Genomic DNA, 14,241 nt, shown 5'->3' on the forward strand with positions numbered 1-14,241 from the left:
TTCCAAGTAAAGTCTAAGCCAACATACAGGTTTTTACCTGTAAGTATCTAGGTTATCTTTATATAGTTTTGTGCATTTTCGTACCTGACTGTGCTGACTTAAAAGGGAGGAGATGGGCTGGGCATGGTGGCTCACGCCTGTAATCCCAACACTTTGGGAGGCCAAGGAGGGTGGATCACCTAAGGTCAGGAGTTCAAGACCAGCCTGACCAACATGGTGAAACACCGTCTCTATTAAATACAAAAAAATTAGCCAGGCGTGGTGGCACATGCCTATAATCCCAGCTACTTGGGAGGCTGAGGCAGGAGAATCTTTTGAACTCTGGAGGCGGAGGTTGCAGTGAGCCAAGATTGTGTCATTGCACTCCAACCTGGGCAACAAGAGCAAAACTCCGTCTCAAAAAAAAAAAAAGGGGAGGAAGGGGGATTTGGTTTGGTTTTCCCTTTGGTTTGTAAGTAGTAGAGAGCTTGGTGACAAGCCTGGATAAGTGATTGGAGAATAATTAGCAGCTCCCCACACCCCACTTCCTCAGAACCTGTTTCTTTTCCTGCATTGTCTGTCATCACAGAATAATTCAACACAAAGTGATGCTCATTAGATGGAACTCTCTAGCCAGCAGCTGAGTTGAGTGTTTTACACTGATTTCTTAAGTAATTTGTCCCAGAGACAGACTTGACATGAAGTTGGCGTTATGATCAGCGGGTCACTGCGTGGGAGCGGCAAAAAGGATTATTCTGGATCTGGCTCTTACTCTTACTTGACCTCCATCTTGCCCAGAACTGCTTTGCATTTGAAAAGGCTGCCTATTCTTTAAGAGCTATTCAAATACTACCTCCTGGAGGACCAAGCCCTCCTCTTTGGAACTGGTCCACAGGCTCTTTTGCATTCTTGGGTAGTTTAGATCTTTCTGCCCCCTCTGGCTTGTTTTTTACAGACTTGTGTGTAAGGTCTGTCTTTCTTCCAGACCAGTGGTTCTCAAAGTAGTACTCAGCCCAAGGATATCATCATCACCAGAGACCCTAACCCAGACCTATTAAATTGGAAACTCTGATGGGTAGGGCCCAGCAATCCATGTTTTAACTGGCTTTCAGGTGATTGACACAGGATAAAGTTTGAAAATCACAGAGCTTATACAGGAGTAAAGTAATATTTCCTGAGTATCTTTTATGTACCAGGTGCATATATATGGTGGTTTTATTTTTCACAACTGTGTAAGGCAAATGGTTTTCTCATTTCACTGATGAGTAAACTGAGACTCAGATACAGTGACTTCTCCAAATCCCACCCTCAGAAGTCACAGAGTTGGAATTCAGACCTATATTGGTGTGACTCTAAAGGCTAAAGCCTTCCCAGTGCTCCTCAAGAATAAGGACTATGCTTTGGATCCTCCCTTCTGACAGCATTAACACAGGGGAGTCAATAGAGACTTGATCAAATCAATATTTTTGTCCAAGTATGATACAGTTGCAAGTGGCTGGAGCAGCATTTTGATTTTTGAATACCGGTAGGCATGTTTGAAAACCAGTTTCAGTTAACAAAGCCAAAATAGATACCAGTTGGAATGTACTGGCCCTGGCAGCATCTTCTGCAGTAGTCCTGACTCTATAATTGACTAATCTAGAGGCAAAAGGAATGGGATCAGCATGTGATATAGTTTAGATCTGTGTCCCCATCCAAATTTCATATGGAAATGTAATCCCCCGGTGGCTCACGCCTGTAATCCTAACACTTTGGGAGGCCAAGGTGGGTGAATTGCCTGAGCTCAGGAGTTCGAGACCAGCCTGGGCAACACAGTGAAACCCCATCTCTACTAAAAATACAAAAAATTAGTCAGACTTGGTAGTGTGCGCCCCTAGTCCCAGCTACTTGGGAGGCTGAGACAGGAGAATTGCTTGAACCCAGGAAGTGGAGGTTGCAGTGAGCCGAGATCGCGCCACTGCATTCCAGCCTGGGCAATAGAGCGAGACTCCATCTCAAAAAAAAAAAAAAAAAGAGAGAGAAAGAAATATAATCTCCAATGTAGGAGGTGATTAGATCATGGGAGCAGATTTCTGAAAAGGAAGTATGTACTATCCCCCTTGGTACTGTCCTCATGACAGTGAGTTCTCCCAAGATCTGGTCATTTAAAAGCATGTAACGCCTACCTCCCCGCCTCGCTTTTATGCTCTTGCTGGATGTGATATGCCGTCTCCCACTTCGCCGTCCACCACGCCTCAAAGCTTCCAGTGGTCTCCCAGACGCAGATGCTGGTGTTATGCTTCCTGTACAGCCTGTAGAACCATGAGCCGTTTAAACCTGTTTTCTTATAAATTACCTAGTCTCGGGTATTTCTTTATAGCAACATGAGGACAGACTAATACAGCGTGTTTTTATTTTTTAACCGGATTGGCAGTTGTGGTATGGTAGAAGAATCCCTAAGTTAGGTAGGAGTAGAAATCCAGATTTTAATAGTGGCTCTGTCACTTATTAGCTGCATCAACTTAGGCAAGTATCTGGGCCTTCATGTTCTCATCTACAAAATGGGGACTAACAGCTTCCCTTCCTACATACACAGCTATTGTAAGAATGAAATAAAACTGTATGTGGAAATACTTGAAAAACAAAAAGTTCTGCCCTTATCAGCTATCATCAAAGCCTCCAAGCTACAAGGTAGATCCTGGTGAGGTGCCAAGGTAAATTAGTTTTCTCCGTTGCAAGGGGCAAAACACACTCAGGCAATCTCAAGGAAAAGCTGCTGTGGCAGTGAAGTCGTTTCTAAAAGATTCCTATTGTTGGGGACGAAAATAGGCACCGAGAAGCTTCTAGGAATCCGGGCAGCTCAGGGGCCTTTCATTCATGCATTCTCTTCCTCCATGGGCTCCGCTGCTGGTCTTGCTGCAGTGTTCCCGCCTCTTTCCAGGCTTCGGCTCCATTCACAAGCCTTTTCTCCTCACTTAGTACTGCTTCCTCTTCACTTTGGTTCCTCCTTGGCCATAAGGACCTCACCTGCCCTTCTCTTCGTATCACATCCTTTGGCTCCCGCTCCCTAATGCTAAGTTCCCCTGGGTACATTTTAGTTCAAATACTAGAGAACAGGCTCTTATTGGCCCGGAACCTCTGCCCAGCGGGCTGAGTCACAGAGCGCCGTTCAGCCTGTGCCTGAGCTTGGCTTGGGTCAGGTGTTCATCCGGGTCCAATCAGCTGTGGGCAGTCGGAACGGGGCGGGGTGTTGTCTCTTCCACCTGGGCCGCCGCTGGGCAGCGCCGAGGCTGCGGCATTGCGCTGGAGCAGCTGTGGTTAAGGGTGGAGGGAGGACGAGGCATTTCCTGGGAGCACTTGCCTCTCCTCAGACGGGCCTCGTTCTCTTGAAGAGCGCGGCACTTGGCTGTCTCCCCGGTACTTGGTGTGTGTCTCAGTGGTCTCTCTGGCACCTGCTCATGGGGCACCGCTGGGAGATGCAGCAGAACCAGAGCCCACAACGGCGCACTGGCAGGCTAATCTCGGGCTGCTTGAGTCTCCTGTCAAGGGATGGATGATAATGCGATACCGTTATCTCAGGAACCACAGGGAGGATTGAAAAGTTAAGGTAGCCCCTGAAATGAGCAAACATCTCCCCCTCTACCCTCTGCCCGGCCACGAACATGACTTATTTTTCTTAATTTTAACTTACAGTTTGTATTGGTTGAAGTAATAAAATGTAAATCAGCCCTTAGTTCCTATTTATTGTCTATTGTTTTTCTTTTTTTGAAAAAAATTATTTTGAGTTTCAGGGTACATGTGCAGGATATGCAGGTTTGTTACATATGTAAACGGGTGCCATAGTGGTTCGCTGCACCTATCAACCTGTCATCTAGATATTAAGCCTCACATGCATTAACTATTTATCCTGATACTCTCCCTCCACCCAACCCCCAACAGGCCCCAGTGTGTGTTGTTCACGTTCCTGTATCCATGTGTTCTCATGGAATATGATGATTCTTTTCTCATCTTTTTCATCTGTGTGTATCATTTTCTAAGCCCTGACAATTCGGGTTAATTCATTTGATCACAGGAGGTTAGACCTGACCAATCACTTAAGCTGTCCACTTCACTGGAACACTTCCTGAGCCAGAGTGGATTCTCAGTAAATATTTACTGAATAAGTTTGATAAATTTTGTAGATGAAAAGAAAGGCCCTGAGGAGGAAAGAATTTGACCATTGTCACTTAACAAGTGGATGGCAGGAGTAGGACTAGAACCCAAGTTTCTTGAGACAGTCCAAGCAAGTTCCTTTACACCATGACTCACAGAGTCCTAAGATTTCAGGCTTGGAAGATGCCATACACTTCATCTTTAATACTCCCTGCAGTATCCCCACTAGTCACTAATTTGCTCTCTCCTTGAATACATCCAGCAACTGAAAATGTATGACTTTTTAGATCACCTAGGTCATTCATTTTAGTCATTCAGCTAACAAACATTCATTACCTGCTTCGAGTCAAGGAGGATATTATTTGCCAGAGATCCAGAGATGAGTGACACATTTCCTGCCTTCAAGAAGTTTACAATATTTGGGCAGATACACATAAGCAGAACGTAACCCAACATAGTAAGTATTCAGCTCTGACTCTTAGAAAGTAAGTTCATTCTTCTTTTGAATCAAGTCTATTTCCCAAGGACTATAGTCCTTATTCACTGGACTCAGGTCAACCTATTAGGGCCACAAAACAAAGTCCTTATTTCACCTAATTACCTTTCAGATATTTTTAAACAGATGTCATAACCCCCTTAGTAAGCTAAATTTTCAATTCCTTCAAGAATTCTTTATTTGAAATGTAGTTTCAAGTTCTTTTATCTTTCTGGTTGTTCTTCAATGAACATGTGAGTCATATCTCATCAGTGTCTTAAGTGTGACTCCCAGATGTGAACTGCTGAACTCCAAATATGGTCTGAGAGTACAATGTGAAATTGAACTTCCTATCACTGTTTATTCTAGGCATTATAATAAAAAAATAGAGGGAAAGGAAATAGTGTGTTTCTTGGCCACCAATCGCCTCTGGAACCTGATTATTGTGGCACCCCCCACTTCTCTGACCTCTTTCCTCTGTTTTCCCCTTGTATTCCTGCTTAGTTTATCAATATAATAAATACTATTGAGTTCTTGGTTTGTGTTTAGCACTCACAAGACTCTTCGGAGAACCAGACATAAAGCCTGTCTTGAAGGAGCTCACAGTCTTATTGGTAAAAGTTGGTTTGTCCCCAAAGAAATAATTAACAAACAACTGAGACTGAATATAATCAAGGAAACAATCTTTCTTCTAGACCCTTCCTTAGACCTGTTTTTTTTTTTTATACTTTAAGTTCTAGGGTACATGTACATAATGTGCAGGTTTGTTACCTGTGTATACCTGTGCCAAGTTGGTGTGCTGCACCCATCAACTCATCAGCACCCATCAACTCGTCATTTACATCAGGTATAACTCCCAATGCCATCCCTCCCCCCTCCCCCCTCCCCATAATAGGCCCCAGTGTATGATGTTCCCATTCCCGAGTCCAAGTGATCTCATTGTTCAGTTCCCACCTATGAGTGAGAACATGCGGTGTTTGGTTTTCTGTTCTTGTGATAGTTTGCTGAGAATGATGGTTTCCAGCTGCATCCATGTCCCTACAAAGGACACAAACTCATCCTTTTTTATGGCTGCATAGTATTCCATGGTGTATATGTGCCACATTTGCTTAATCCAGTCTGTCACTGATGGACATTTGGGTTGATTTCAAGTCTTTGCTGTTGTGAATAGTGCCACAATAAACATACGTGTGCATGTGTCTTTATAGCAGCATGATTTATAATCCTCTGGGTATATATCCAGTAATGGGATGGCTGGGTCATATGATACTTCTAGTTCTAGATCCTTGAGGAATCGCCATACTGTTTTCCATAATGGTTGAACTAGTTTACAATCCCACCAACAGTGTAAAAGTGTTCCTATTTCTCCACATCCTCTCCGGCACTTGTTGTTTCCTGACTTTTTAATGATTGCCATTCTAACTGGTGTGAGATGGTATCTCATTGCGGTTTTGATTTGCATTTCTCTGATGGCCAGTGATGACGAGCATTTTTTCATGTATCTGCTGGCTGTATGCATGTCTTCTTTTGAGAAATGTCTGTTCATATACTTGCCCACTTTTTGATGGGGTTGTTTGTTTTTTTCTTGTAAATTTGTTTGAGTTCTTTGTAGGTTCTGGATATTAGCCCTTTGTCAGATGAGTAGATTGCAAAAATGTTCTCCCATTCTGTAGGTTGCCTGTTCACTCTGATGGTAGTTTCTTTTGCTGTGCAGAAGCTCTTTAGTTTAATTAGATCCCATTTGTCAATTTTGGCTTTTGTTGCCATTGCTTTCGGTGTTTTAGACATGAAGTCCTTGCCCATGCCTATGTCCTGAATGGTATTACCTAAGTTTTCTTCTAGGGTTTTTATGGTATTAGGTCTAACATTTCAGTCTCTAATCCATCTTGAATTAATTTTCGTATAAGGAGGTTTTAATAGTGTTTGGTAGACTTCTGGATATGACTGAAAACAGATCTTCCAATTCAAATGTCGGCACAGAACTGGCTTCAAGCCCCGTCTGTCAAGGGCTTTGTCAAATTTTTGTCATTGCATTGACCTAGACTGTTGCAGACTGAAGGCCTTTGAATTCCATCATCTGCAAAGAAAACTGGAGCACCTATAGGGACCGACACCTCACAGGCCATGGAACAGCTTTCCAGCACCTGGCACCTGCCCAGTGCCAATCTAGAGTGCACTGGGAGAAAACTTCTTTCAGATGTTGGCATGAGCCTGCCTGTGTTTGCGCTTCTGGGAGACAAGTTTAATTTGCTTTCACGGTGCTTTCCCCCAGGAGAAAATTTACCCAAATGCCCTGCCTTCTTCACATTCAGAAGCATTGCGTGTTTGCTTTCCAGTTTTTACCATGGGGAGTTTCCATGTGTCTTGTGTGTGTATGTGTGTGTGTTCACCGCCCAGAAACCCACATTTCCTTGTTTGGATTCATTAGACCAAGTCAGCGTGTTGTTTTCATTCATAAACGGAAGGCATGTGTGACCCTTCCTTAAAACCAAAATACCAGCTCTGCCAGGTCCTGGCCCAACCTCTTTACATGCACAGCATCACCCTGTTTGGTCTTCAAAATAACTCTCTGAGATGTGTATTACCATTGACCCCATTTCGCAGATGAGGAAACTAATGTATAGAGATGGCTTGTCCAAAGGCACCTAGCTGGAAAGGGTTCCAGAGCTCATACTTTGGTCCAGGCCAAATGCTGCAAACTTTGGCTGCATATAGGACAGTTTCACCTACCAGATTTTCCCCTATCAGCTGTGTGATCTTGAGAAGGTGACTTCATCTCTCATTCTCTATCTGAGACTGTAAAATGATGACATAAGTACCTAGGTCTCATAATTCTTATAAAGATTAAGTTAGAATATATGATATGCTTTTCAAAGTTCCATTTGAGGGAATGAGAGGATCTCTCTTGGACTCTTCCTTCAACCTTGAGTTGTTGTGGAATTAAATCCCAGCTATGCTATCTAGTTTGTTTCCATTTCTTCATTTTGGTTGCTAATAATGAATCCAATCTTTCTATTTCAGGAACAAAGGGGATATAATAGGTGTAACCTAAAGTATAAATGTCTCCAGGGAAGCCAGGAGGAGTCAGAAGGTAGATCTCTGGCAGTGGGTAAACCTTGGTACTTCAACCAGGTGTTCCCAAAGAGTTCCTGACAACCACTTTTACGATTTAAGGAGACAACAAAAACAGAAGGAGATATTAGTAGTGAATGCAGGTTTCTATCAGCCTGGACATATCACAAGGGAACAAAACATACAGGAGCTTCTGGGAGGGAGGGAAAAGTGTGGGGTGAGCAGAAAGGAGAGAATGAGAATGTCGAGTGGGCCTTGACCTCGTTCACAAAGCTGGTTCCTTCTGTCTTTGATGCTGGAGTCCAGCATCTAGCTTGCATGTCCACAGAGGTTTGCCTACTCAGAGCAAGGCAAGAGGCAGGCATGCCCATGCTGTGGTGAGCTGACAGAGGAGAAAAACTGCCTTTCCTTTTCTGGTATTACTGCCCCTGTGAGACAGTTAAGGAGGCAATTGGGCTGTCCAGGTAGTTCTCCTAACAGGATTTTCTTCTGTGGTCTCTCCTTGTTTCCTACGAAATGAGGCCTCAGGATTTTAGAAAGGAAAACCAGAAGGATGCAAATGAGGGCAGACTTTCCTCGACATCAACCCTGGACTCAGGAGAACTTAGTTATCAGCTGTGATCATCTTTCACCTTGACATAGCAGCGCTAATGACTTGTTTCTGAAAACAAATCAGGAATAGTGAACAGTCAAAACAGGCACCGCAGTGGGTTCCCTGAGGCCTCTGTGGGTTCCCGACTCCCATGTCTCCACTGGCAAGCAGCACTGTTGTCTTTTCTTCCTTCTTCAGCTGCCCCTTTGTATTTCAAGCAACATCTTGTTCAACATCCAAAAAACACTCCCACTCACAACACATGTCCAGAGAATGAGCTAAGGAAACACTTAAACTCTGCATTCCAATACAGATGAAAGGAAAAACAAGTTGCTGAAAGTCAAATTTTTTACCAGGGCCCACTGCTGTGATAGAAAAACAAGCGGGGGGAAAGGCCCCTGTTTTCCAACATGCCATATACCCAATTATGAAAATCAGTTATTCATAGGCTGCTGAATTTTTAATTTGGATCCAAGAAGATCTAAAGGCACACCTTCTGCTAAATGAAGGCAGCTGCATTGTGAACATGAGCAAAGCAGGAGAGACTGTGGGAGAAGAAACTCAACAAACACTGATTGGGAACATCCACAGTACTTACGCATTAAAGTTCACACTTTTCCCAAGCCAAAGAATGTAACTTCTGCCCTAGATTGTAGCACAGACACACCTGGTCAGTGGAGACTCATTATTTGTGGGATCCTAACTGAACCTCAAGTTGTTGAAATCTCTCCAAGTGGAAGATAAATATATACATAAACATTTTATCAAAAGAAAACATTCTCTATATATCTCCTTTCCATTTCCTTGTTGCTATCTTAAAATTATTTCATGTCTCCTAAAACTTCTGCCTTCTCACACCAGTAGCCTGGGGCGAGTTTTGTAGCAAACAGGCTTCGATGCTGTCAGGTTTAGCAACCAACACTACACTCAGTCACAGAAAATATGCTTTCTTCCCTTTCTCACTATGAAGGCTTTTTAGCAGATGATAAACAGGATGTATCTCACAGACTCGGGAAATCAGAATCTAACAAAGTATATAACACTTATCTGTAGTTGATCCTGTTACAAATGCAGCTTATATTTATAGTAATTTTATTAGGAGATATACTTTATACCATTGGGTCTGAGAAGGATTGAACCATAGAAATTTAGATCTGGGAGGGATTTCTGAGCTCATCTAGTGGAATTCTTTCAGGAGTAGAAACAAATATTTATTGAGACCCTCCTCTGGATTGAATACCAGGGAAAATACATAAATGAATAAACTCAATTTCTATCCTCAAGGAGTTCACAGTCAACAATGAAGCCTATATGGTATTTTAATAAGGGTGAGGGGAAAAGAGTTCTGGAAGTAACTTAGCCTGTTTAAGATGTCCAGGCCTTTCCAAGGAGGTAGCATTTGAACTAGATTTGAAAGAAGGAGTAGAAGTTGCCAAACAGGAACATATGGGAGGAGCAAGTGCAATAATGAGAAAACAGGTACAGAAAGGTCATGTGGCATGGCCAAGAGTTCACAACCACTCAGTAGCAGGACAAGACCTGGAAACCAGGCCGTCTGCCTTTCTGTTCTGTACTCCTTCTGCAGCCCTGCAGGCAGGACTGTCTCTCCGATTGTACAATTAGCCCAGTAGCTTAAAGTGGAAATTATCTTGCCTTAGACTACTCAAAATTTTCATTTTTTAAAAGAATATTCAAAATGAAACTTCCTAAATGGTTCTTTCTAAAAACAGTGTTTAGGAATCCACTACTGACTTGAAGGTCTTGGGAACATGGATTCTTCCAAGTAAAGCCAATGGAGAATAGAGATCTCAGGTCCCCAGCCTAAGCCTTGCTCTACCGGGACCCAGACCATTTTGCCCTGAAGTGAGGTCACATGTTGGATTAGACCTTCTTAATCTTAACTCTGTGTTAATATAAAACACTGCTTGTGTTAGCAGAGACAACACTGAGTGAGTGGAATTGCCCACTCACAAAAGGAGCCACACATTTGGACCATTTTTCCAAACTTTAAAAATAGTGGAAGACCTTGAAGAAGGACATTTCTTGAAAATGCACCATACTATAAATGCTGCCGCCTCCACCTATATATCACCAAGCCATTTTTCAAGCCCACGCTCTCTGAGAAGCCTTCCCTCTGCTAATTTTGCCCCATTCCAGCTGCCACTGTACTACCCTTAAGTGCTATGCTGCATTTAAGTTTTGATGCCCTTGTCTAGATGCCTTTTCTCCACACTTGATCTCTTAATTAGTTATAGACTCAGAATTTTAGAACAGGAAGCAGTTGCAGGGAATCATCTCCACCATTGCCTTCATTTCACGTATCAGGAAGGTGAGGCCCAGAGAGGGGAAGGAAGTTGCTTTAGGTCACAGATCATGGTACTAAAAGAGTAGACCCCAAAACGAGGTTTTCTTACCTCCAGGCAGAACTTTTTCTATGCCTCATTCAACAGTTGACTTATTATTTTGTTCTCCCAATTAAGCTGCAAATTTTCTATAGGCAAGCCTTGTATCTAATGTAGTAACATTTCATTTAACAGAGGCCTAGATCTTGGCTTCATGACATAGTTGTGAGCTAAGACAACAGACTGAATCCTTAACTCTGCCTAACTGACCTTTTCCTTTACTTTCAAATCTGACTCTACTGGTTCCCTCTGAGACCTCGGGCAAGTCACTGCCCTTCCTCTGGGTCTCAGTTTCCTTCTCTACCAAATGAGATCATTGGGCTGGATGTCTCTAGGATCCCTCCAAACTCTGAAAGTCATAGAATTCTCTATCCTACAAATAGATCCTTTGCTGCCTTCAGGATGGGCTTCACTGTCCCACTGTTTCATCCAGTGAACCCATAGCTAGAGTCACCTCAAAAGTAGACGCAGGGAAGTTCCCATGAGGGGGTACCCCAAACTATCCCAAGATAGTACTGGTTGGGATTGCAAAGAAAGAAGCACTAAAAGCCAGGTTGATCAGTCCAAAGTGTTTATTAGGGGAACTTACAGAGTGCTGTAGCAATTCTCATGCAGACAGCAAGAGAAAGGGATGTTCTACCTAGGTATCTCCACAGCAAGGTGCCCAGGGTATGGAGTTTGTATGGGGATTTAAGGAGTTTGGCTCAAGGCCAGGGCTAGTTTCTTTACTGTTTTGGGAAACAACCTAAACACCTTTTTCAGTACCTGAGAATGTTCAAGGCTTCAGCGTGGACTCCAGCCTGCAGAAGAGTTGCAAATGGCTGTGTCGGTCACAGAGCGGTCAAGGCCTGCGTTTCTCGATCAGGACACAAAAATTAGGGGATCCCATACCATAGATATGCCTTGTTCATTTCCCTGGATTCTGCTGTGGAATAAGTTCCTTCAAGACCCAGATAGCATAGTGTCCTGCAGCAAGGCCAGGCGTGGAGCCCGAAGGCTCGGGTTCTAGTCTTTGCAGTGTTACCTCTTTGATAAAGTGTCTGTGGCCTTTCACAGGTCACTTCATTTCTCTCAGCCACCTGTTTTTTTGTTGTTGTGGGGTTTTTTTGTTTTTTTGTTTTTTTAAGTAAAATAGGAATAACAATATGTGCTTGTCAGATTTGGTGACAGTGAAATAAGATAAATTTTGTGGAAATACATGGCACGAAGAAGGCATTCAGCACATAGTTGCTTCTGTGCTTCATTTCACATCCAACATTATTGAGAAATGAGCTGATCCAAATAAACATGCATTCCAGATAATAGGTTTACCAACAGGAGCTACAAAACAGTGCCTGACTTTTGATTAAAATCTTTCTGAAATTGATTCCATATTTTCTTGACCTGTCACACAGAGCATGTACCAAATGTATTAGGAGGAGTTAGAGAAAGGAACATCTCTGCAAAAGGGGGGCAGACAGACAGCGTGTCTGGGGCTGTAAGTAATGCAGAGGGAGTAGGAAAGAAACCTTTTTTTTTTTTTTTTTTTTGAGACACAGTCTCACTATGTTGCCCAGTCTGGGGTGTAATAGCACAATCTCGGCTCACTGCAACCTCCGCCTCCCAGGTTCAAGTGATTCTGCCACCTCATCCTCCTGAGTACCTGGGATTACAGATATATGCCACCATGCCAGGCTAATTTTTGTATTTTTAGTAGAGATGAGGATTCACCATGTTGGCCAGGCTAGTCTCGAATTCCTGACCTCAAGTAATCCACCTGCCTCAGCCTCCCAAAGTGCTAGGATTACAGGCATGAGCCACTATACCCAGCCAAAGAAGAAAATTTCTTTGCCTCTGGAAAGAGCTTGGATTTTTTTCATCTCAGCAAATGGGGAGCCCTTGAAGTGTTTTGAGAAGGAGAGTGATAGAATAAGATTTTTTTCAAAGAAAGCACTTAGGCTGCTGGGTGGTGAACACATCAGGGTGAGCAGCAAGGGGACGGCTGAAAGGCCTGCTTCAGGCTGGTGTAGTGGCTGCAGTGAGAGACGGTGGGGGACCTACATGGATATATGAAAAGTCGGAGGTGGGAAAAGACAGATTTGTAAATGCTCAGTAGCTTTATGTGAAAACAAAGTAATGGAATATCAGTCCATTCTGAGAAAAGCATAAAATACAAAAAGTATAAAGAAGACTATAAGAATCACCCAATAACACACCATCCAGACAAAACCACTGTTCACAGGTTAAACTGTTTTCTCTCAGTGTTTTTAGCTGAAGAATCTCTAATGTGTTTGGAGATACAAATTTGATTTATAAAAATTTGGTTCAGGCAGAGATTTTCCAGAGATAATGTCAATTGAGCTGTGCTTCCATAAGAGTAAAAGTAACAGAATTTTAACTCCATTCATTCCTTTCAGTGACGGGGCCACAATAGCTCAAATATGTGGGACTTGGTTAACCTAAGGCTTGATTCCTGGGCTCTGTATTTGGGTAAGGAAATTTGTTTTCAACTCTTCTTCTCTTTTCTCCCCCCAGAGTCGGTGGATAACTGCCCCAGCAACTGCTATGGCAATGGTGACTGTATCGCTGGGACCTGCCACTGCTTCCTGGGTTTCCTGGGCCCCGACTGTGGCAGAGGTGAGAACTCTGCATTGGAGCTCTGGATTTCTGCTTCCCAGACCCCTCAGGCAGCTCACTTCTACTTCTCAGAGCAAGTGTAGAATCCAGCCCACCTTCTGATGCCCACGAGAAGGGTTTCCAAGGGCCATTCTCCAGAAGCCCTTGGAGGGAGGTGTGCAGGCAGAGCCATAACCTTGTCAGCCACTGTTATCCATATGTGGATGATTGGGGAGGTCAGGAAAGGAGGGCGAATTCACTGTGGGGTGGTCACAGTGAAGTTGGTGTCTGTTGCTGGGGCAGGTGCAGTGGCAGTGGGGGTTCTTTTAAAAGTTGATTTCCTCTTATAGGAATGATAGTCCCTGGCCATGCATCTTTGAAGTTTATCTTCATGCTAGTGTGATGTCTCTCTGGCCTATAAATGAGGAGCCTGAGGACTGCTCCGTTGCTACCTTCTAACAGCACAGGCAGAATCGGCCAAGACCCCAAGGGGAGGGACTGAGGAGGCCAGGCCACTTTTTTCTACACAGGACCCTAATGGTGCCTGATATTTAGACACAGTCAGTGCCCATGATAAACATTGTGGAGATAATCTAAAAGGCTGCCCACGATCTGTCCCGTACTTATGGCCATCATTTCTGTCCTGGGATAATTAACAAGGAAAATGTTAAGATTTGTAATCCTGAGAATTTGGCACTCTCCTGGGAAACTAACATGGCCCCTTCTTTTGTTTTTTACCTTTTCCCTTATTCAGTAGCCATTTGCTTCATGTCTTTTTAGGGATTGGTGCTGTGCTAGGCAAGACCCAATCCTGGGAGCTCTGAGTCTGGTCTCAGAGACAGACAAGTAAATAGACAACTGCAAAGCAGTACAATAATAAGAGAAATACACTATAACACAGTTAAATGCAGGGAGCTTCTATCAGAGTAGAAGGGAGGAGCAGTCTGAGAGTAGAAGGGATGATTTCAGGGAATTCTTCCCAAATGAGGGTGACA

General features: G+C 43.4%; 1 protein-coding gene across 1 annotated transcript in view; it reads left to right on the forward strand.

Moving 5' to 3' along the window:
• Window positions 1-14,241, forward strand: part of TENM4 (teneurin transmembrane protein 4) — a 792,673-nt gene that overhangs the window by 622,754 nt on the left and 155,678 nt on the right. The window contains exon 13 of the mRNA XM_011989697.1: window positions 13,166-13,267. Coding sequence (XP_011845087.1) covers window positions 13,166-13,267 — 102 coding nt within the window. The remainder of the gene's footprint in view (window positions 1-13,165; window positions 13,268-14,241) is intronic.

The sequence above is a fragment of the Mandrillus leucophaeus genome, unplaced genomic scaffold (genome assembly GCF_000951045.1).
Source record: "Mandrillus leucophaeus isolate KB7577 unplaced genomic scaffold, Mleu.le_1.0 Scaffold360, whole genome shotgun sequence".
NCBI lineage: Eukaryota > Metazoa > Chordata > Mammalia > Primates > Cercopithecidae > Mandrillus > Mandrillus leucophaeus.